General features: G+C 39.4%; 1 protein-coding gene across 1 annotated transcript in view; it reads right to left on the minus strand.

Annotated features, from left to right (window-relative positions):
• LOC127569412 (POU domain, class 2, transcription factor 1-like) overlaps nucleotides 1–25,461 on the minus strand; it is a 149,898-nt gene that overhangs the window by 67,185 nt on the left and 57,252 nt on the right. The window contains 7 exon segments of the mRNA XM_052014027.1: nucleotides 206–379; nucleotides 2,182–2,229; nucleotides 2,231–2,279; nucleotides 3,747–3,883; nucleotides 10,100–10,276; nucleotides 14,585–14,710; nucleotides 25,189–25,245. Coding sequence (XP_051869987.1) covers nucleotides 206–379; nucleotides 2,182–2,229; nucleotides 2,231–2,279; nucleotides 3,747–3,883; nucleotides 10,100–10,276; nucleotides 14,585–14,710; nucleotides 25,189–25,245 — 768 coding nt within the window.

Here is a 25,461-nt window from a genome sequence, read left to right on the forward strand (position 1 = left end):
TATAAAGTACAAAGTAAAATTTTAACAATCTTGCACACAAAATACTGAAGTAAAACAACCAAGTATGACTAGAATGCTGTTATTAATGCAATTTATCACTAAACATTTTAAGTTGCATTCAACTATTTAATTTAACACAATATGGTCCATTAATGGTTCATCATGCAAACTATCAAATCACGCACAAAAAACATTGTTTTCCTACCTGAGTGAACCCGAGTTTGATACGTCTCTGTTTAAACGTCTTGGCAAACTGCTCAAGTTCCTCAAGGTCACTTGGTTCCTCTATGTTAGGAGTATCTACGCGCTTTGGTGTCGACTGGCTCTGCTGTACCGACTGGATAGGAGCCGTTGCTATTGTTGTGCGTGTCGGGTGTTGCTGGCTGAAAAGAATTATATTTTAATTTGTAATAACAGATTTAAAAACTTATGATACATTAATCAACCCAAGGCAAGAATAGATTTGCAAATGGTTGCTCTGTTCTCCAATATGACTATAAACTTAACAAACTAAATTACATGGATTAACATTATCATTCATTCCAAAATCAAATATCCAGGTTTAAATCATTTCCAAAAGAAATAGTGCAAGATAGCTCTCCTTCCCTATTTCACCAACTGCAAGATTTTGTGTAAAAGGGAACCGTAGATCACTAAAACAAGTTTCTGAGGCTATGAAAAGCAGTGGAAAAAAAAACTGCAGAAGCTGGAAATCTGAAATAAAAACTAGAAAATATTGGAAACACTCAGCAGGTCAAGCAGCACCTGTGTAAAAAGATACAGTTAACATTTCAGATCAAAGACCTTTTGGCACAAGAACATCTTAGAAAGAGCCTGTTTGCCAGAAATGTCTTCCATTTGCTCTATAGATATTTTGAAGAGACCCACAGTAAGGTGCAATTTTCTTCAGGCTCTTGTTCCAGATTGTCATCTATTAAGCATGTCTGTAAGAATAATGATTCCACCAAATCAAAGCCACCATCCTAATATATACTTCCATGGGCACTTTGGATAAAACTATGATGTTACCCACGTCTTACTGTACCACACGCATTGATAATCTTTTGCTGAAATTTGTTCTTGCTTTTGTTCTAAGCTGGAGCTCCTGCCTTCCTGAATGAGTTCAGTTTGCTAATACTCATAACAATACACATCTTGCTCTCAGAATAAAAGCACTATACAAATATGAACAGTTATCATGCATTCAATGCTGCATGTTATCCGATGACATCTTATAACATAACCTTATTTCATCTGCCAGTGCAAATCATCTTTTCTGTTCACCTGTCTGGTGTTTGTAACTCCAACCACTGTTCTGTTTCACTTCCTTCCTTCTTCCATAACTTTCATCTCAAATTGCAAATATCTTCCTTTGCAAAGAAGGACTCTACCCAAACACAACCTCGTACCACATTCCTGAGCAGAAGAGAGGTTTGAGTTTTCAACAAAGCTTCTCTAACCCTGTCTGAACTTTTGAGTTATAATACAGCTTTCACTTGCATCGAAATCCACAGAGATACCAAAAAGATGCCCCTTTCTCATCTTGTCCTTTAAGTCAGAGCTCTCAAAACAATTCCAAAACCGTGTACAACAGCTTTTTTAAAATGATTAAGATGATTAACAATAAAGACCAGAGATCCTTCTTGCTTTCATAAAATACCACTACTCTCAACCAAAAACGCTACTTAGTTAGCAATGCAAAAGGGAATGCTCACTAAGGTGGGTAATTTATAGCTGACATCTCCTCAGAGATGAACCTAAATTTAATCAGTCGAATGGAATCCGAGATCCTGAAACTTACCCAATGCCAGTTCTCCTGTTCATTTCATAAAATGGTACGCGCTTCTCTGTTACACTATAAGACTGATCAAGAAGTGAAGGGCAAAAAATTGACGCACAATATAAATTTTAAAATGCAAATTTGAAAACAAAGATGAAACTAGCCTTGTGTGATATCATAACTTAAATGGATTAATATCTTCATTTGAGATTCTGAATGACTTAAATACATGCAAAATGCTGAATTATACAAAATATCTCAAATCCTTAGCAGCTTGGAATGTTATAGTGCATTTTCAAATGTTACGCCAAGTTTTGTAATGCCAAAAAACAGGGAAGTTTTGTAAAGCTCCCAACCATTAAGGAAATTTTTCTATATTGTTCTAGTCCCAACAAACTGACCTGCGTGCTGAAGGTGATGCTTGGCTGAGACTGCAGGAGGTTGGCTTGGGCTTTGCTGAGGTAGTTGTTGTAGAAGGTTCTGGGCTTGTACGAGACCTAACATGAAAATAAAGATATACAAGTTTTAAAAAAACTGCCATGTGCTCAACTGGAAGATACTGAGGCAAACCCATTCATTCTTGAGGACCTTTGCATCTCTGATCAATTACAAGATTGATGAACAATCTTGATAAAAGAAAATTTGAAACAAAATATCAAATACTGAAAGTACTAATTGACCATTACCTGAAGGAGCAAGCAATGTTATTGTTTTGGATCTGGGCACATAATAAACATTTGTGGTGAATTATTGACTGCTTAAAAAAAAGTTTCTCTCTATAATTAGGGCATGCAAACAGTTGTTTCTATTTTTACTACCATATCAAGACTCAATATCACATGCTCAGAACTGGAATAAAAATTGCAATTGTCCTTCTTGACCATAGATTATCCCCTTTCATGGTATAATTGACTTCTTCTACTTCCCCCCAGATTTTGGTGAGCAAGAATGTTAAATTAGCACCTATTTATCCTAAAATCTAATTATTGTAACCTCTTTCCATTTACAACTCTTATGGAGTGAAAATATCCTTTGCTAAGATGGGATGGACTGAAACTCTGAAGGTAGGAGACCAACACTCCCATAAAAACTTGTTGTGCAACAGAAACCTATTGCATCCTTTCCATGTTCTCTTAATGCCTCTCAAATGTTCCAAAAGATAGAACATATAAGAACTTAGCAGATGAGACATTGTGCAAATCATGAGAAAACAGAAACACCCCACACCTGACCAAAGTTCTCATCAAAGCACTGACATAACCTTTGTTCTTTTAATGTTTGTTCACAAACATTAAAGGATCAAAAGTTTTCTAACTTAAATGGGTTACAATTTTCTTTATGGCGATAGGTTAACAAACCTTTTATCATTACCATAATGTGGAAACAAAATTGCAGCAATCAGAATGAGCATCTTATGGACTATTATGGCTTCTTTTTCAATTTGCGACAAACTTTTAAAACTGAGAGCAAAATATAAATTCCCAAAAACATCCCTTTGGGAAAATGGTCTAAAATACCAAGTAGCTGTCTAATTATAGAATTGCTTGTACTTCGTGTTTCAGTTCATTGAATGTTTCTCCCCATGATATATGAACTTTTTGTTTATCGTAATCAATCTGAACAAAAGCACAAGTGCAATAGTTCAAGGTGAAAGAAATCCAATGTATGAATCCAATTAGCAAAGAGATCCAATGAGGGAACTTCAAAAGTCTGTCAATCTTGTTGATATCACAGCAAATAAATAACTCAAATTACCAGTGTCATAAATGTAGAAGGAAATCTTTAAGATGTACATCAGGAAAGGATCCTAAGCTTGTGGTAACATTTTCAGAGATATGAATAATCAATTACTTTGTAGCTAATTTTGTTCTCTGAATCCAGAACTCCCTTCAGTTACTACATTCTCAATTCTTATGTCTCAATATTCAAAAACCTGCAATTTTCCCAGATTTTATTTAATTCCACCTGCTGTCCCTGTGGAGGTTGTGAGATGATGAACTGCGTTGGTTGCAGGTTGGTGGTGATTGGGTGACCCGGTTGCACCAGAACAAACTGCTGCAGATTCAAGTTCTGTTGCTGTAACTGTTGTAGCTGTTGCAGATCCTATAAGAGAATAAGTGCAGTATTTTAGATAAGGATACGCTAAGAACAGTTTACCTAACCGAGTGACTTACAAAATCAGAAAAAAAAAATTGTACTAAAACAGTTAGTTCAAAAATCCTAAAATACAAAGGTGCATTTTGATTTGTAACAATTAAATCAAAATCTATTACTGGATAGTTAATTCGTATAGAAAGCCCAAATAAGCATTTTTAGTTTATTGAATTCAAGTTCTACTTTTAACACAGTTCCACAGCTAGTTAGTTTTCTGAAATGGTTATCTATGAGAGTGGGACTGGTATCATTCACAGATGAATGAAGTGATTCCAAATCCTTACAAAAAAGCCAAGTTATGGGAAAACTGTCTGCCTCCCATGACAATACAACTGTTTGTCAACTTTCTTGAAAACTGCACAAGTACCAAGAGATCTAAAAATGTTTGAAGAAAATATAAAACAAATATTTTTCTTTAGAGGGACAACTTTTAATTAATTGTGAACAAGAACTCGACACTATTTAACCTTAAAGCATGGATACAGAATGTAAATGAAAAGTTACTACAAATTACACTTTTGAGTTTTATTGGTTTGAGTGATAAACACCACCAACTAGCCAAATGATTTCTCTTTTGGTTACCCCCGTCTCTCTCTAAAAAAAAATGAGATTATACTATTAAGAGGATAAGACATGAAAGAATAGCACCTATCAAGTGTAACAGTGGGAAAATGTGTATGGATCCAGAGGAAATAGCAGAGGTACTTAATGAATATTTCACTTTAGTATTCACTATGGAAAAGGATCTTGGTGATTGCAGTGATGACTTGCATCACTCTAAAAAGCTTGAGCGTGTAGATATTAAGAAAGAGGACGTGCTGGAGCTTTTAGAAAGCATCAGGTTCCATAAGTCGCCGGGACCAGATGAGATGTACCCAAGGCAACCGCAGGAGGCGAGGGAGGAAATTGCGGAGCCTCTGGCGATGATCTTTGCATCAGCAGTGGGGACACGATACGTTCCGTAGGATTGTCGGGTTGTGGATGTTGTTCCTATATACAAAAGGAGTAGAGATAGCCCAGGGTATTGTAGACTAGGGAGTCTTACTTCAGTGGTTGGTAAGTTGAAGGAGAAGATCCTGAGAAGCAGGATTTGTGAACATTTGGAGAGGTATAATATGATTAGGAAGAGTCAGCATGGCTTTGCAAGGGCAGTTCCTACCTTAAGAGCCTGATTGAATTTTTTGAGGATGTGACTAAACACATTGATGAAGGAAGAGCAGTAGGTGTAGTGTAAATGGATTTCAGCAAAGCATTTGATAAGGTACCCCATGCAAGGCTTATTGAGAAAGTAAGGAGGCATGGGATCCAAGGGGACATTGCTTTGTGGATCCAGAACTGGCTTGCCACAGAAGGCAAAGAGTGGTTGTTGACAGGTCATGTTCTACATGGAGGTCGGTGACCAGTGGTGTACCTCAGGGATCTGTTCTGGGACCCTTACTCTTCGTGATTTTTATAAATGACCTGGATGAGGAAGTGGAGGGATGGGTTAGTAAGTATGCTGATGACACAAAGGTTGGAGGTGTTGTGGATAGCGTGAAGGGCAGTCAGAGGTTACAGCGGGACACAGATAGGAAGCAAAACTGGGCTGAGAAGTAGCAGATGGAGTTCAACCCAGATAAGTGTGAAGTGGTTCATTTTGGTAGGCCAAGTATGGTGACAGAATATAGTATTAATGCAAGACTCTTGCCAGTGTGGAAGATCAGAGGGATCTTGGGGTCCGAGTCCATAGGACGCTCAAAGCAGCTGCACAGGTTGACTCTGTGGTTAAGGCGGCATATGATGTATTGCCCTTCATCAACCGTAGAATTGAATTTAGAAGCCAAGAGGTAATGTTGCAGCTATAGAGGACCCTGGTCAGACGCCACTTGGGAGTACTGTGCTCAGTTCTGGTCACCTCACTACAGAAAGGATGTGGAAGCCATAGAAAGGGTGCAGAAGAGATTTACAAGGACGTTGCCTGGATTGGGGAGCATGCCTTACAAAAACAGGTTGAGTGAACTCGGCCTTTTCTCCTTGGAGCGACAGAGGATGAGAGGTGACCTGATAGAGGTGTATAAGATGATAAGAGGCATTGATCGTGTGGATAGTCAGAGGCTTTTTCCCAGGGCTGAAATGGTTGCCACGAGGGGATACAGATTTAAGGTGCTGGGGAGTAAGTACAGAGGAGATGTCAGGGGTAAGTTTTTTATTCAGAGAGTGGTGAGTGCGTGGAATGGGCCGCCAGCAACAGTGGTGGAGGCAGATACTTCAGGGTCGTTTATGAGAATTTTGGATAGGTACATGGAGCTTAGAAAAATAGACGGCTATGGGTAAGCCTAGTATTTTCTGAAGGTAGGGACATGTTTGGCACAACTTTGTGGACCAAGGTCCTGTATGTGCTGTAGGTTTTCTATGTTTCTTAATCATTTAGCCCAAAAGACTGATCACAGTGTTTCTCATACACCATATAAGATGTCATGAAATTACATTTTACTTGGGTATGTAAATAGAAAGGCATTTGATAAGGTAAGTATAGAAAGGGCAGGCACTGAGAAACTATGCTTACAATGGGGACAAAATGTTAAAATTAGAAAAAGTCAAACTACTAGAGGAACTCAGTGAGTCAGGCAGCACTTGTGGAGGGAAATGGACAATCAAAGTTTTGGGGCAAGACCCTTCATCTAGCATCTAGATCAACTGTCCATTTCCCACAGTTGCTGCCTGACCTGCTGGGGTTCCTTCAACAATTTGTATTTTGCTCTAGATTCCAGCATCTGCAGTCTCTTGTGCCTCCACATTAAAGTTGGGCTAGCGAGGAGTTACGAAGGAAACATGCTTACAAAATATAAAAATCAGACCACATTTAATTTTACAATGAATTATTAGAAATCCATCTCTTATTTCTGACATGCTTTTAAAGCTACAAGTAACTCTTCTCAAGCCAAGCATTTAGAAAGCACAAATAGACTTAATCATTCCATTTGCTTCCATACACAAAATGTACAGAGAACAGTGAAGGAAGACAGGACTATAGGGAGAGAAGACTCAATAGTTAGGGAGGCAGACAGATTATGTGGTCGCAAAAGGGACTCCAGGATGGTGTGTTACCTCCTGGTGCCAGCACTGAAGATGTCTCTGAGCAGCCGCAGAACATCCTCAAGGGAGAGGGTGAGCAGCCAGAAGTCACTGTGCACACTGGCACAAATTATATACTGTAGGTAGAAAAAGGGATGAGGTTCTCAAGAGTGAATATAGGGAGTTAGGAAAGAAGTTAAAAAGCAGGACCTTGAGGGTAGTAATCTCTGGATTACTCTGGTTACCATGTGCTAGTGAGGGCAAGAATAGGAGGATATTACAGATGAATGCGTGGCTGAAGAGTTGGTACAGGGGACAGGAATTCTGATTTTTGGACCATTGGGATCTCTTGTACAGAGGTGATCTGTACAAGAGGGGCAGGCTGCACCTGAACTGGAGGGGGACCAATATCCTGGTGGACAGATTTGCTAGTGCTACTAGGAAGGGTTTAAATTAGATTGGTATGGGGGTGGGATCCAAAGCGTCAGTGAGGCGGACGAGAGGCTGGAAGTTAATTCGGAATTGAATGGGAACTAGAGCATGAGATCAGAAAGTGGAGGGATTGAGGGGAAGGTAGATGTCATTACCAGCAAGTCTGTAAAGAAGGACAGGCAGAAGCAAGGTACTATACGCAATGGGACAGAAGGGCTATTTTAATGCAAGGAGAATCAAGGGTAAGGGAGGTGAGCTTAGAGCATGGATCAATACATGGAACTATGACGTTGTGGCCATTAATGAGACTTGGTTGAGAGAAGGTCAGGACTGGCTGCTTACTGTTCCAGGGTTTCAACGCTTTAAAAGAGATAGGGAGGTAACAGAAGTCACACTACTAATCAGGGACAATATCACAGCTACACTGAGAGGGAACATAATGGAGGGCTCATCCATCGAGTCTACATGGGCAGAATTCAAAAACAACAAAGATGCAATCACTCTGATGGATTATACTATAGACCATCCAATAGTCACTGGAACATTGAGGAACAGATATGCAGGCAGATTAGGGAAAGGTGCAAAAACAACAGTTGTTGTAGTGGGTGACTTCAACTTCCTCTATAAAGACTGGGACCCCCTTAGTGCAAGATGGTTAGAGGGGGTAGAGTTTGTTGAGTGTATCCAAGAGTTTCTTGAAACAGTTTTTAGGTAGTCCAACTGGAGGAGAGGCCATACTGGACCTGGTATTGGGAAATGAGCTTGGCCAGGTGACTGACCTTTCAGTGGTGGAACATTTAGGAAACAATGATCACAACTCCTTAAGTTTTAAGATAGCTATGAATAAGTATGGACCTTGTGGGAAGGTATTACATTGGGGGAGTGCAAATTACTAGAGTATTAGGCAAGAGCTAGGGAGAGTTTATTGGGAACAGTTGTTTTTGGGCAAGTCCACGTGTCTGCCACGTGAAGGTTGTTTAAAGACCAACTGCAGAGTACAGGACCAGTATGCTCCAGTACGAGGATAAGGTTGGCAAAGTAGGGGAACATTGGATGACGAGAGAGGTTGTGAATTTGGTCAAGAAGAAAAAAGGAAGCATATATAAGGTTTATTAAGCTAAAATTGAAAAGGGCCATTGAGAGATATAAAGAAGCCAGAAGAGAAATTGAGAGCCAGGAAGGGCCATGAAAAGTCCTCGGCAAGTAGGATTAAAGAGAATCCTAGACATTCTATACATACATCAAGAGCAAGTGGATAACTAGGAAGAGGGCAGGACCACTCAAGGATAGAGGAAGGAACATGTGCTTGGAGGGAGAGGATGAGGTCCTGAATTAGTGATTTACGTCAGTATTCACCAAGGAGAAGGACATGGAGGATATTGCTCATGCTAATATGCTAGGGCTTTTAGAGATAAAGAAAGAGGTGGTGTTTGGTCTCTTGAAGAACGTTAAGGTGGACAAGTCCCCAGGGCCTGATGTGATCTACCTCAGGTTATTGAGAAGCAAAAGATGGGATTACTGGGGCCTTGACCAAGACCTTGTCCTCTCCAGCCACAGATGGGTAGCTAATGTTGTTCCTTTGTACAAGAATGGAAATAGGAATAATCCTGGAAATTATAGACCAGCATAGATAGAGCAGACAGCCGATATCTTCCCCCACCACCACCCCCCGACCCCTGACCCAAGGTCATAATATCTAATAGTAAAGGACATGCATTTGAGTTGAGAGGAGAAAAGTTCAAAGATGTCCGAGGCAATTTTTTTAAAAAAAACAGAAGGTGCAGTAAGTGCTTGAAATGCACTGCCAGGGGTGGTGGTGGAGGCTAATACAATAGAGGCATTTAAGAGGCTCTTAGACAGACACATGAATCGGCAGAGAATGGAGAGATATAACCCATGTGCAGGCAGAAGGGATTAGTGTAATTAGGCATCATTAGTTAATTAGCTTGGTACAACATCATTGGCCGAAGGGCCTGTTCCTGTGCTGTACTGTTCTATATACCTGAAGTGATTTGATAAACTCAACATTTTTAAACCAAATAATGTCTTAGAAGCACCAAGTCCTCCTCCCTGTTTATTCATTCACAGAATTTGGGTGTTGCTGGCATGGCAAGCATTTATGTCAGTCTTCTTTATTTCCTTGCCTGTTATGTTTTTTTTTGAAGAGATTTATTATTCATATGCCAGAAACCCATTTACAAATTGAGAAGCCAAGAATCAGCTAAATAATTTAAGATGACGTTTTTTCTAAGCATTTTGGAAAGCTGTTTTGAGAAATCCGGATGAAATTAATGGAATTTTTGCATTCCAATACCATTTTTTAAAAATATGCTACATTATACTAATGGCATTCCTTTATTTTCTTCTTTATAATCACTAATGGGTTTCTTGCATATTGGGAGAGAGAAAATATGAATGAGCTCCTATGCACAAATCAATTTGAGCAGTCAAACCTATGTGAACAAATATTAATTTATTTTTTACAAGTTGTAACTAACTTGACTCCCTCACAAAAAAACTGATGTTAGTTACATAAGTCTGTTTTGAAAGTTTTCATTACTAGAAGAACAATGTCAGATGAACTGTTAATTTGGTAATCACTCGTTCCAAATCAACTCCTTCCAAAGGAAAGTTCTCTAACCCATAAAAAGTAGAGAAATAAAACATATGCTTACATACTTGTATTTGGATTGGTTGAGTGATGGGTATTTGTGCCATAGGAGTTGCTGCTGTGGCAGAAATAGTCGCTCCTGTGGCATTATGCTGCTGATTTGCTGAGTGTTGGACTGCAGCAGCCAATAGCTGGGCCTGCGCTTGCTGGATTAACAACTGCTGCTGTGCTGTTGTCAACGTTAACTGGTGGAGAAAAATATACACAATTTAGGATTACATGCGCATCTTCCTCAATAGTAGTTATATTCATGTTCACACCAACACAAAGTAGCAGCACAGGTCTCTTGATTCTTAATTTATATACAATATAGCAAATTAAAACATATTCAAAAGCCCCTCTGGCAAATACTCCTATAACTACATTGCAAAAGTCTCTCTAAATTGTGGGCTTTATCTTCTGTGAAGATCGACATGTGCCAGCTCAAGCTCATTTGTTAATCTTCTAATTCAAAGTTTGTCAATCCTTCAATTGCTCCACTGTAACACTGCATAATCCTCTTCAGAGCACAATGTCAGATAGTCCTCACCTTTTATCATTTGCTACACTCCAGGAACAGTGTGAAGCATACCTATGTCATCTCAAGCACCTTGCAGACACTGTAAAGATCCTCTATTCTGTTGTAAGAACCTGGTAGAGCTTCGGTGTATCTCCACATATGACTTGAACATATAGAAGGCCAATTTTCTGAGCTGCCCATCCAACCCTTTTCTATCTGTCTGTCTGCTTAACTGGAATATTATAGTTTCTAGCTTTGGACCAGTAGGATTTCCTCGTTGGTGACATATACTTGAACTAGATGAATTTTGCCCAAATGTCCAATGGAGGCACAATAAAGTAGAGATAATAGCCTTCCTTGCTCCCAACACTAGAAGCACTAGTCATGTGGTGTCTTACTTCCCACACCCACCCTAGTGTAATTATAACTCAGACTGGTCTACCACCTTCAACTCTAACCCTCAGAAATTTAACCTCATGTCTTTTGCCCTGCAAACTGGGAAATATTACTTAAATTTTCCAAATGCTCAATATGCATTAACTTTATCAGTTCAAAGGGTGCTTTCAACATCACGGAAACAAAGATGTCAAACTGTTCTCAATAGAGGCAGAGGGCTACCCTACAAAATTATAATGGGAGGCAACACATGCAACAAGATGATCAGATTAAAGGACAAGTCGAGTCTCGTCTGAGGGCTGAGAGTACATTAAAGTCACTGGAGTTGGATAAGGAAAGATCAAGGAAACAAAGATCAGACTAGAATGGAACATTGACAAGAGAAGACTGATGAAGTGATGGGCGTAAACGTTACATATAAGTAGTAGTACAGAAGCTCTTCGGCAAAAAGGGCAACCCAGTGAACAAGGAAGTGGCAAATGAAGTGAGCAGTTAAGTCAAAAAAAAGAATGTCAAATCACAAAATTGAGCAGCCTGGTGGTGGGAAAGTTAAACACAGGGACACAAGGGTAAGGTGAGTGTAAACAGAGCCTGGTGATATCATAATTAAAAACATCAGAAGCGTGGAAGAAAAATAGAGAAATTGATGGGAGTGGCTTAAAAGCTACAGGGAGGAGGGAGAAAATGGATAAAGGTGCAAGGTGCTGCCTGACCTGCTGAGTATTTTCAGCATTTCCTTGATTTCAGGTTTCCACCATCTTCAGTATTTTGGGTTTTAGAAAGCACAGCCTAATGCTTTTCATAAACATTGAAAACTATAGGCCAGTGAGCCTTACATAAATGGTAGGGAAGTTGTTGAGGATTCTGAGGGACAGAATTTATGTTCATTTGGAAAGACAGGGACTGATTCAGAGAATCACCACAGTTTTGTGCAGATGAGATCAGCTCTCACCAATGTCACTGAATTTTTTTGAGGAGGTAACCAAGGAGATTGATGAAGGCAGGGCAGTAGATCTTGTCTATATGGACTTCAGTAAGGTTTTTGACCAGGTCCCTCATGGTAGTCTGGTCTAGAAGGTTAAGGCACAAAAAAATCCAGTGCATGTTGATGAATCAGACCCAAAATTGGCTGGATGATAGAAGGCAGGTGGTAGTGGATGAGAGTTTTGCTGACTGGAAATCTGTATCATGGTGTACCGCAGGTGCTGGGATCTTAATCGTTTTAAATATATAAAAGGCTTGGATGAGAATGTAGGGGTATAATTAGTAAGTTTGCAGAAGGCATGAAAAGTGGTAGTCATAAATAATAAAGAAGATTGTTTAAAGATACAGTGGGACATAGATCAACTGGAAAGTTGGACAGAGCAGTGGCAGATTGAATTTAATCCAGACAAGTGCAAGGTAATGCACTTTGGGAGGTCAAATAGAGTAGATGGCAGAGACATTAGGACCACTGATGAACAGAGAGACCTTGGGGTGCAATCCATAGCTCCCGGAAAGTGGCAACGTAGGTGGGTAGGGTAGTGAAAAAGGCATTTGGTATGCTTGCCTTCACAGGCCGAGGCAGAAGGTATAAAAGAGTTGGGACGTCATGTTTCCCCCTTGTACAAAACATTGGTTATAGATCGCACAAACTGTGCATTGTTCTGGGCACTACAATGCAGGAAGGATGTGTTAACAATACGAAGAGTGCAGAAGAGATTCACTAGGATATTGCCTGGAATGGAGGGCTATATTTAAAAGGACAGAGTGGAAAGGCTGAGTTTATTTTCACTGGAACATAGGAGGCTACGGGGTGCCTTAACAGGCATTTACAAAATGATGAGGGGCATAGATAGGATCGTCAGTATCTTTTTCCCAAGTCAGGGGAGTCTAGAATTAGAGGGCACAGGTTTAAGGAGAGAGGGGAGAAATTGAAAGGAGATCTGAGGGGTAAGATTTCCACACAGAGGGTGGTGAACATTTGGAACGAGCTGCCAGAAGAGGTAGTGGAGGCAGATATTATTACTATGTTTAAAAGGCACTTGGCCAGGAACTTGGATAGAAAAGGAGTAGAGGGATATGGGCCTAATGTGGGCAGATGGGAATAGTGTAGATAGGCATCAAGATCAGCTTGGACAAGGTGGGCCACATGGGCCCATTTCTGTACATTTCTATGGTATTAGATGAGGAGATTATAGCTCTCATTTCACGCAACTGTGTTAATTTTTATAATGTCATTCCATTCTACAATGTTGATTAAAACCTCTAGCTATTATAAAACATTGCTCTTTATGATTTGGAAACTAAGTCATGAAAGACATTTTAGTACTTCGCCAGAGCAAACAAAGCAGCAATTTTGAATTTGTACTTTGGTGCTTTGTCCAGGGCTGGAGCAAAGCATTCAGCTTTACTCATCTCATTCTTCTAGTCACGTGGCGAGAAGCTAAACCTCTTCAAAGAATAATGGGAAAAGCCAACTATACATGAGCAACAGGTTATTGAGAGAAAAGGATTAAAAACCACACCACAACAGAAGACCAGAGTGGGTTTCAGTTTGAACACAAGGATAATGAATGGTCTGTGAAGTTCTCTGAGAATGCTAAGAGAATAACAATATAACTGGAAGAGTGTTCTCCAATCTTGATTAATTGATCACAAAATCGTGAATCAAGAGCTGTTGTGAGAGGCCACCTGTGGCAATTAAACTGTGAGGTACAGACTGAAACCAGATCTTCACGAGATAAGGAAATTGAGTGGCAAAATGACAGTTTCTCGGTTTCATTATTCTCAGTGGGGAGTTCCTGGTTTGCTGGGGCTCAGTGTTTCTGAGGCCGAATAAATTACCATCAATATAACAGTGGCCATTTGGTTGTACTGAGATAAAAAACTCTGAAACATCTCCCATGTCATCAAAGGCCTCAAAAGCGAGCAAAAGAGCTAGCTCTTACTATGGTAATAAGAAATGATTGGAGACCTTGGTTAAAACAGTGAAATACTTATCTGGAAAGAGACCCACATGAAAAAAAACTCTCAGGAGCAAGCAATTCCATGCTCCTCTGTGCTTGATTAGCTCAGTTGGGGTTTGAGAAGCACTAGCATTCCAAAAGATTGGTGCAAAAGCATATAAAAGCAGGAAGAACTATCAAAGAAGAAGGACCCTGGCCTCAGAACTCAAAGAAGACTTGATTCAAAATGTGCTCAGCCAGTTCATCTCACACAGATATCTGAATCCAAATCATGAGTTTTGTGGTTTAACGTAGCTAGCACAGTGAATTAAACAAGAAGTCACTCGGATTTGTGTGTTAATTGAATGCCTATATACATTAAATGATCTGATTATTAATAAACATAGAGTTGTACTAAAATCAACTTCCATACAGGTTAAATATCTGATACCATTTTAAAAAGATACTCTTTAGATAATAAAATGGCTTTCTTTTGATGAAAAAATGAATTAAATTTTATTCTTTCTAAAATGGCTTCCTTGCAAATTGAAAATTTTTGGCTTGTGAATATATATCCCAATAGGGTATCAAAATTGCTTCACTAAGCCTTAGAAATTAAACTAGGTATGGACCTTTTGATTCAATTTGAGCTGAAAATAGCCTCAACATACCCCAGTGATCTGCCCTCCAGCAAGCATAAGCTGTGTCTGTGGTAGGGTGGTCTGTAAAGACGGTTGCAGTGAAGGCTGAGTTGTTGTCTGCTGGGACGAAGAATCCCCCGATTCCTCACTTTTTACCTTAAAAATACCAAATGGAACTAGTTAGTTAACTCTTACTGACATATTTCTTGAAAAAGTAAACCCTGAATGGGTCAGTTCATGGATTGAGTCAATATCTAAATTTCCACTTCAGTGCAACTAAAAATTAAGCACCACTATTTTTATGCGAATCCATGCCCAAATAGTTTTGCCAAGTTTGATCAAACCATAAACTCACCTCAAAATCCCTTAACAATAGAGATTGTGATTGGAAGGTAAAGGCTGATATCCCAGTCTTCAAAAGGTTTCTTAATGATTTGGTGACACTAAAGTAGTTCATAAACTTTTTTGGATTACATTTTTATCTTGATTTTACCTAGACAAAATGGAAGTTTTGGTATTGTTCAGAATTAGAATTGTGTGGTGGAAACAAGTACCACGGGAAATACAAAAGTTGATGCAAAACAAAACCAAGTATTATGTGTTGAGGGAAATCATAAAATCACTACAGTTGTCTAGAATCATTATTAATTATTACTTGCAAAAGATAGTTGTTTACTGAAACCAGATATTCAACATCAGCAGATATATTACACTTCACAAAAGTAGAAAATGTTCCAAATATTTGATGCTTAATAAAAAGGGATCCCAAACCAAAGGCAGAAATATTAGAAGAGTAACTAAAATCACTCCCAAGCTGCTGTTTTGGGAAGGACTGAAAATAAGCCGTGGGGAGACTAAAGGAGGGAAGGCTGGTCAGTGAAAACAGAACAGATGGGCATCTAGGCTTGGACAGAACCAGGCTATGGATAGAAGTGATGAACACCAAACAACAGGCGAAGGACATGACTAGCAAGCCAACATCTAGATTAGTTAGGTTTGGAACGGATAACAGAACCAACAGTGGTTTTGGTTTTTCAAAAAAAAAATTGGAAAACAATATGGAATTTGCAATTGAGGAAACAAAGGGGTCAAGGTTGTGTAGAGAACAGAAGAAATGGAATTGATATTGAAGTTCTGTGGCAGGGGCCAAAAATTATGAACTGGTCTTCCAAATATTTGGTTATAGAAATCCAAATACATTCAAGACTGCATGTTGGTAAAGAAGCAAAGGCCATGGATAAATCTAGGAAAATGCCAATTATAAAACTGCAAGATATGAAGGGAAATAATTACTGGATGTGCTACTGCTATTATTAGATACACAAGGAGGACCAAACGAGAGCTGGGAATTGGAAGGTGATATGGACGATTGCTTGAGAAGTTCCTAAGAGGTCCAAGAAGGATAGCATCCCACTCACACGGCAAAAATAAAGCAACGTGTAATTTTGATCAAAGCATTTCAGTGCTAGAACAAAGTTAGGAGCCTAATTGGAGATATTCAAGGAGACGTGTAGAAAATATTAATGTGGATTTATGAGACAACTAGAAAATGTGAAAGGGAATGGATCTTATTGGTTATATTTAAAAACATGATCAAACTTTTTTTTGCAAGGGGATAAAGACAGCTGTAAAAGTAGAGAGCCGTAGCCAAAAACAATTCATTTCTAGTGCCATTAAGAGAAATGTGTGGTCCAGCCAGATCTCGTAATAAGTGGACAGTCCAGTTTTGTTTCACTATGTCCCCCTCAGATTTGGGATAAGGGTAGGGGTTGTGGTTAAATGACATTCTCTTTAAGTTTCAGGGTTGAGACTTCATTGCTCAAGCATTTACTCATAATAAGATCCATAAATTTCAGAACATACAATTTGTGCATGCATGTTTAGGAGAAAGAGTTCTGGTATTCACAATTTATGGAAAAATCATTTCTGAGAAAATAATTTATAATTGCTTTATTTGATGAAATGTGGCAATATTCTTTACTTAGAGACATTAAGTAGACTTGCGTTTTGATGAAGATTTTTATACAAGCTCAACAGCCCTACCACAAAATACGTTATAAATTTGTGAACACTCCACACACCAATTAGATTTAGTGTCATAAAGATTGAATTCACTATCATTTAATGTATTTGAAATCCTGAAACATATCAAAAAACATGAAACTATAATTTCTTCACGGTGACATATAGACCCATTCTAGTACAAGTAAAATCAGCATAAATTGTTCCTTTAAGTTTTATTTGGCCCATAAGAAGAAACAGATGGAGAAGTAGGCCATTTGGTCTGTCATCCCATCTCTGCAATTCAAAAAGATCCAGGCTGACCTTTTAGCGCCACACCACTTTCCTGCATTCTTTGTTTTCCACAGTTACTGAAAATTGATCAGTCTCACTCTTGAACATACTCAGTGACTGCACTTCCACAAGATAGTGGATTCCAAAGGCTCACAACCCTATGTGTGAAGAACTTGCTTCTCATCTCTTTTCTGAATGCCAACCCTATATATTCTGCTTCTCAGCACCCCAATAAAGAGAAACATCTACTATTCATTTACCCTGTTTCAAATCCATTAAGAATTTTGCACAGGGCAATGAGATCACCTCTTCTAATCTCTAAAGGGTATAACCCCATTTTACTCTCCCATCATAAGACAATCCCACCATCCCAGGAATCAAGCTGGTACCTGCTCACTGTGCTCCCTTCCTTAGGAAGGCATATAATAAAGACATAAAGATTCCTATAAAAGTTACAAAAATAAATAAATAGACAAAAGAAGAATAATGGAGGGAGTGTTTATGGACCATTCAGAATCTGATGGCAGAGGGAAGAAGCTGCTCCTGAAATGTTGAGTGCGGGTCTTCAGGCTGCTGTACCTCCTCCCCAATGGTAGTAACATGAAGAGGGCATGTCCAGGTGGTGAGGCTCCTTAATGATGGATGCTACTTCCTTGAGGCACCATCTCAAAATCCACTTACAATAAAGGTGAACACATCATTTGCCTACCTAATTGTTTGCTGAACCTGAATGTTAACTTTCAATGACTTGTAAACAAGGACAACCCGTCTCCCTCTGAACATTAAATAATGAGAGATTGAACAGTGTTAAAGAATAGCCCAGTTTTTCTGCCCAAGTGGATGGCCTCGCATCTTTCTACATTATATCCCATCTGCCCATTCACTTGTCTGTATCCCCTTGAAGCCTTCTGCATCTTCCTCACATTCCATAATGCCACCTGGCTTAGCATCATCAGCAAATATATGACACTTGATCCCTCATCCAAATTATTGTTGAAGACCGAAAAGCTGGAACCTGAACACTAATCCATTTGACTAATCCAATCCTATCATTAGTTTTCAATGTGCCCTGCTATTACTTCCTTAATAATAGATTCTAGCATCTTCCCTACTACTGATGTCAGGCTAAAAGCTCCCTGCTTTCCCTCTCCTTCCTTTCTTAAACAGTGGGGTTATGTTTGTTTACCTTCTGTGGAAAGTGTTCCAGAATCTGTGGAACTTTGTATCTGCTCAGGTTGTCATCTTTCAATGTCCTTGAACACCTCTTCAAGACCCCTGGACAAAAATCATCAGGTCCTCAGGATTTAACAGCTTTCAGTCCCATTAATTTCTCCTTATGGCTAATTTCTTTAAAGCCTCTTTGTCCTCTATTATCTCTACATTTTTCTGTGCCTTCCTCCATGAATGTCTGACAAAGGGCTGTAGAGCTGAAACTTTGATTGTTTCCCTTTTCAACAGGTGCTGCCTAAACCTGCTGAGTTTTTTCCAGCATTGTTCTTTTTTAAAATTACTTCAGGGCAAGATTACTTAATATGTGAAACCTGGATTCACATCCTGCCAGTTTGACAGTTTACAGTCCCATAGCAAAACATGGCAGAAAATTGCTGCACTTTCAGCACTAAAGTCTTGATTTAATTTATGCAGATAAGTAGGTGCATGAGTAACAGAAATATCACACAATCCCACAAACTCAGTACTCAAATTTAGCAATGAGTAGGTTTATACAAAAATAATATTAAGGGAAATACAGTGTTGCAGCTCTATGGATGCAGGCCCCAAGTAATAATGAATTACTTACATTCACCTCCCTCCCCAAAAAATAATCCATACTTATCTCAAAAGTGAAGTAAAAATTTTCACCTCTAAATTCTCAATAAGTTTGCAAGTAACCTCTCCGACAGAATCTCTAAATTATGCAAAGCATTTAGGTTATGATAAGCTTAACTTCCAACAGAAAATGAACAAACCAGAACATCATTATTAAGTTCTCAGCTTTGCGTCACCTATGCCAATTTCACCATGAATTTATACAGTCAAGTAGAAATCAAAACCAAATGCCTAGAAAAGGAATAAAAGTGATCTATGTGTTTATTTTGCATTACAAATCTACAGCTGAGAAGGGCGGCAGAATTTAAATTCAGTAAACATTTTTCAGGCTGCTGTTTTTATTAATTACACAGTCTCCTACCTTTAACTTCTCACGCCTTTCTTCCCTTCACTTGACCCACCACCTTCCATTCCTCTCCCCCTCCACCCCCCAACCAAGCTTTCTCACCGTCTTCAATAACTTTATAATTATACACTCAAAAATTTGAGGTCAACAGAGTTCACATTAAAAGATCATTTACTTTTTTAAAAAAGTTCTATTTACAGGCACATGCTTGGTCTGCAGATTTGGTGGTACTGATTACAAAAATTGTCATTGTTACAATTTTAAGAGCTTTATTTATACAGCTGCTGCCATCTGCTGGCATCATGAAATAATTGCAACTTTAATTCTTCCTTCTCCACACCAAGATTTTACTTAAAGGTAATTCATTCTTGCCCAGCTGAAAGGGCCCATTTCTGTCCTGCGTGATTTCATGATGTAACGGCCAAAAAAAAAGTGCAGGCTGAACCCCAGAGAGGAAAAAAGGAGGAGCAAAGTGTTGAATCAAACTGGAAAGATTGTATTGAAAAAGATGACTGTTCAACTAAATTAAGGTGGTGAGATGGAAAGAGTCGGATGCGGGAGAGAGTCGGATGCGGGAGAGAGTCGGATGCGGGAGAGAGTCGGATGCGGGAGAGAGTCGGATGCGGGAGAGAGTCGGATGCGGGAGAGAGTCGGATGCGGGAGAGAGTCGGATGCGGGAGAGAGTCGGATGCGGGAGAGAGTCGGATGCGGGAGAGTTGCTGAGTATTTCCATTTAAGAAAATTGATTATGAAGCACAAATAAATTTTAATATTCCAAATAATCCAAATCCATATTTTCTAGAAATGAACTGATGTTTGATTTGATATGATTCATGTTTTGAACAACCATGAAGAAAAGTAGGTTATCAACCTAGACCAGTATTTGGCTCCCTCTCCCTATCACTTGCAGCTGGCTATTTCCATCATTTTGTGTTTTGATTTTATATTAAGTGAGGTACAATAATCAGGAATGTCCAATGGAAGTTCACAACAGCAGCAATCCCTGATGGTGAAGAAGGATCTCTCACAGGTTTCAATGTTTGCTTTTTAGAAGAGATGGCTGCCAGTGCAGGCAAAGTATTCTACATTTTCCAGTTCCTCTCTGGCAACATTGATCTTCTTTGCTGATGATTGAACTTATTGAATTGCCAATGTTCAAGGTTAGCCCCAGGGTATTACAAGTTATGGAGCAGCAGTACGGTTGTTTGTACGCCCTTCAATGAGTATGTAACTATAGCACAATCACTTTTGTTTCAGGAAGGTGGCAATAGAGGTTGAAGATGTTACCATCTTTCAAGTATTAGATCCTGTGCCATGTGATAAGCTGGATCTTGAATTAACATTTTCACAGCTACTGAAAAATGGGAGAGAGGATTGGGAGCCCAGTCACAACAACGTTATGCCAGTTTGCAAGGCAAAGGTTTAGACAGAACACTGCAGGAAGGAGGAATCCGATCATGGAGGAGTGTTCCAATGAAGTAGCTTTGTTTGATTTCCCACATGATCTCAGGACTGAATCAGTCATTAGCTTTGCTCAGTTTGATGGTACACAGCAGGCGTCATTCTTGACAATTTTTCTGCAATCACCTGGCTACAACAATAAAGCCAGTAGTGCCTGAAGCTACACAAGGATGCAGGGCAGTACCATGTGATTCAGTAACATTCTAGCAGAATCTCTCCAGCATGGAGAGAAGAGCAATGTCTAGATACTTGTTATAGTTGGCTCTATGTCATTTTTCTAACAAGTGACAATATTAGTGTTGCAGTGGGGAATCTTTAGCAAGTTAGATTTTAACAAGCCACAAAACAGAACATGTCAATGTTTCTCTTAAGAGCTTAAGAATTCAGCCGATATGCCATCAGGACCTGATGCAACCATTGTTCTTCTTTCCTTTAACAGCTAATCAGACATACAGTACTTGTGTGCTGGGGAGTTAATGAGACTTTAGACTTGGTGCTCAGGGTCAAAATGGATAGCATCATCAGTTGTAACCAATTCCTGGTCTAGAAACTCTCTGAAGCATTCCTTTCAGTGCTCTTTATTACCCATAAGAAGGATACTACCTGTGCAAGCCCACACAAATTTGGTCTGTATAGGGTCTTCGTCTCAGAGAAAAACCTACATGTAGAACTACAGAATATTTACATTACCAGGAGCCCATTAGCCCATCATATCCATGCTATCAAAAGAGAGTCATGAAACCTAATCCCATCATCTTGATACATAATCCTGCAGGTCACAGCTCCTTCCACATCCACACTTTTTAAATGCAGTGAAGGCTTCTGCCTCTATCACCCTTGGATATTAAATTCCAGACCCCTAACATGGTGAAAATGTTCTTCCTCATCCTCCACTTTTCCTTCCACAAAGCTGCAAATGAGTGAAGTACAGGGGGAGCTGGGTGTTCTAGTGCACAAATCATAAAGAGCTTGCACGCAGGTCCAACAAGCAATTAAAATAGCATTTTGGGCCTTCATTTCAGAGGTTGGAATTTAAAAATGGGTTGGGGGGGGGGGATGGTTATTATAATTGCACAGGGTGCTGGTGAGGCCATAGCTGGAATATAGCAGTTTTTGGTCCCATTACCTAAAAAAAGATATAGTAACATAGACAGGCCTGTACAAAGGGAGATTCACCAGGTTTATTCCTGGGACAAGGCGGCTGTCATACCAAGAGAGACTAAATAGTTCCAGCCTATATTCCTTGGCATTTTGAAGAATGAGCGGTGATGTAACCTTATTCAAAACAAATAAGATCCTAAGGGGGGTTCAGAGGGGTAGATGTTGGGATGTTTTCACTAGTGTGGAGAGTCTTGAACAAGGGGACAGAATTACATGACAAGAGGCCAGTCATTTAAAACTGAGGTACATAAAAACTTCTTGTCACAGAAGGTGGTGAATCTCTGGAATTTTTTTTGCCTCAGTGGATGATGGAAGATGGATCATTAGAAGTATTTAAAGTGGAGGTGGATAGATATTTGATAGATTAAGGAAAAGAGGGATGTGGAGAAATGGCACAGAAGAGTTGAGGCTAACATAGATCAGCCATGGTCATACTGAATGGTGGGGCAGGCTTGAAGGGCCTGATGGCCTACTCCTGTTCCCATTTTCTTGTGTTCTTCTACCACTTACTTTAAATCTATATGCCACAACCTTCCCCAACGAAGGCCAAGTTTTTGGCTCCCTCAGCTAAGGGAATAGGTCCTTCCCGTTTATCCTTGCTATGCCCCTCAATTTTATCCATTTCAGATCTCCCCTTTCTTCAGTTCCAAAAAAAAAGCCAACCTATCCAATCTTTCCTCATAGCTAAAATATTCTAGTCATGCAGTATCTTCATAAATATCCTCTGTACCCTCTCCATCATAATCACGTCTTTCTTTGTGATGTTCAGAACTGCACTTGAACTGTGACTTAACCAGCACTATATACAATTCCCTGTCCTTATATTCTATGGCTTGGCTAAATAATGGAAAGCATCCTGTATGTGTGTATTCTATTTAAATATATATAATTTTAAAAAAATCTTCATCAAGCAGTCATGCTCCCTTTAAGGATTTGTGGACATTTACTCCAAGGGTCTTTATTTCCCCACACTTCTCAATACCTTCCCACTTATTTTACCTTCACTTGTCTTTTCTCACCACCCCCAAATGCAACAATGCCCCAAACCATGAACATCCTCCTAGAAAAAGCCAAGTTTTCCTTCTCATCAACCCACAGCCAATTTTGTACCAATAGGTAAACATTCTATCATGTCCTCTCTATTTAAGACCAAAACATGCATAACAAAAAAGGTATCGAATACTGCACCTTATGAAACTCCAACAGAACAGCCTTCCAGTCATAAAATCATCCATGGTCACTCATTAGCTTTCACTTTCCTGCCACTGGGTCGAGTTTTGGATCCAATTTACCACTCTTCCTTGATTCCATCTACCTTTACTTTTTTTATATAAAAGCTTTGCTAAAAATCAATGTGACCACTTCATAAACCAGCCTGTTACGTCATCAAAAAATTCAATCAAGTTTGTCCAAACAGGATCACCCCTTAAGAATCCATTTGACTGGCTTTCATTCATCTGGTCTTTCTGCATAAGAAATAGGAGCAGGAGTAGGCCACCTGGCCCATTGAGCCTGCTTCCACCATTCAACAGATCGTGGCTGATCTGGCCATGGACTCAGATCCACCTACCTGCCTTTTCCCCATAACCCTTAATTCCCCTACTATGCAAAAATCTATTCCTTTCATAATTTTATATGTTTCTATAAGATCCCCTCTCATTCTTCTGAATTCCAGTGAGCATAGTCCTAGGCAACTCAACCTCGCCTCATAGGCTAACCCCCTCATCCTCCAGAATCAACCTGGTGAACCTCCTCTGCATCGCCTCTAAAGCCAGTAAGGCCACCAGAACTGCATGCAGTTCTCCAGGTGCGACCTCACCAGTACCCTGTACAGCTGCAGCATAACCTCCCTGCTCTTAAATTCAATCCCTCTAGCAATGAAGATCAACATTTCATTTGGCTTCTTGATAAACTGTTGTACCTGCAGACCAACCTTTTGCAATTCATGCACAAGCACTCCCAAGTCCCTCTGCAAAACAGCATGTTGCAATCTTTCACCATTTAAATAATAATCTGATCTTCTATTTTTCCTTCCAAAGAGGATGATCTCGCATTTACCAACATTGTACTCCATCTGCCAGACCTTCTAATGAAGGTTTATACAACCGCTCAGAATAGATTTGAATAATATCCTTGTCACTGCAGTTAAACTAACACAGTTAATCCCTTCCTCATTATGAACAGTTGTACAAGATTAGAAATTCTCCAATCATAGAAACATTCCTGTAGCTAAGGATGACTGAAAAATCATGATCAAAGCTCTTTCGTAATTTCTTCCCTTGCTTCCAGCCCGGGATACCTTTCATCTGGGCTTGGTAACTTATCCAGTTTCAGAGTTGGAAAACCCAGTAATAAAAGTGATCATACCACTGTTATTAACTTTACTCCTATTTTGACAAAGACACTTTTCCTCAACTCTACTAACTGCAGACACCTCTATAACCATCTTTTGCATCCCTCTCAGTAGAGCTGAGCCATCCATGGTGTTATTGTCTTAGCTGTGGCTGCTTGCCCAAGTGGAGGGGACCTCTTCCCAATCAGTCGTCAGAACTAAAAACTGCTCAGAGCACAAAAAGGCCCCCAGGGCTCTTCTGAATTAGCTGACTGATTTTTTGTTTGGTCTGTCAAATAAATTCCCTCTCTAACTGAATTCTCAAGCAACTGGGTGACCAAACCCCACCAACAATACCTAACAGCCCTATGATCATCTAGGACACTGGAAATGCCCTGGAGTTCCCACATGGCTCGGGTTGTGCACGTGACTGAGGTGTCATACCATGGTATCTTTTTTTTAAATCTTTGCACTGTACTGCTGCCACAAAACAACAAATTTCATGACATAAGTCAGCGATAATAAATCTGATTCTGATGCCTCTCTTCATTCAATTAGCTCACTTAGCAGATAAAAAGACTCTTAAAATGTTAACTTTACTATTTTATTCATCCAATTCAACTTTAATTTCCCACTCTAAGGCAAAAGCCTGTTCTAACTCAATGAACTAGCATTTTCTTCATTCGTTTTAAACCCACGAAAGGTATTTGAATTTCAAGCTTTGAGCTAGTAGAAAGAGTTCTGCTTCTCACTGGATGATGAATGGTTTTGCCAGTCACAGCAAGCTTGTGTCTTCTGATCCAAGAGTGGTGTGATCTCAGTGTTAATGCTTTCAAACCATTTCTGATGATGGCAGATAGCAAGGCCAATGGAATCCTGGTAAGTATTAAATGATCTGTTTTAGGGCTTTACAGTCTTCTTCAGGCGTACATGTGCAATTTCTCTTGGTGCACTGAGAATTGGAGTCTTTAACTGTCATGTTGCAATCTGTGAGACTAGGGCTGCCTTCTGTATTTTGGTATGGATCTTGATGGATATGGCTGATCTCACAAAATAGTGGGCTGTCCAGCAATCACAACCAATAGGAAAGCAAGACAGCCCCTTACCAATCAATGAAGCAGCTAATTCTATACCATGTATACCCATGATCTCTACAAAGTGCACTGAATACATTTAAGGACAGAAAAAAGTCCAATAATAAAAGTAACCTACCTGTAAATTTAATGTTTGTGAAGCAGTTGGTTGCAAAGTTGTTCCAGGAAGTTGCACCTGCAATATCACAGAGTAAAAAATAGATTATTAATAAATGCTTATCACGACCCAATTAGAATTGCAAAAAAGTGATTCAGATAAGGTTAGTCTTCAAATGTCCTATGCCTATCTATAATGTGTTTGTTAAGTTTATCAAACACAAATTTGAGTTTATTTAGTGCAAATCAGTTCTCACCACCCTTGCTGACTTTTCCTTCTCAGACTCCGAACAAT

Source organism: Pristis pectinata, chromosome 4 (genome assembly GCF_009764475.1).
Source record: "Pristis pectinata isolate sPriPec2 chromosome 4, sPriPec2.1.pri, whole genome shotgun sequence".
Lineage (NCBI taxonomy): Eukaryota > Metazoa > Chordata > Chondrichthyes > Rhinopristiformes > Pristidae > Pristis > Pristis pectinata.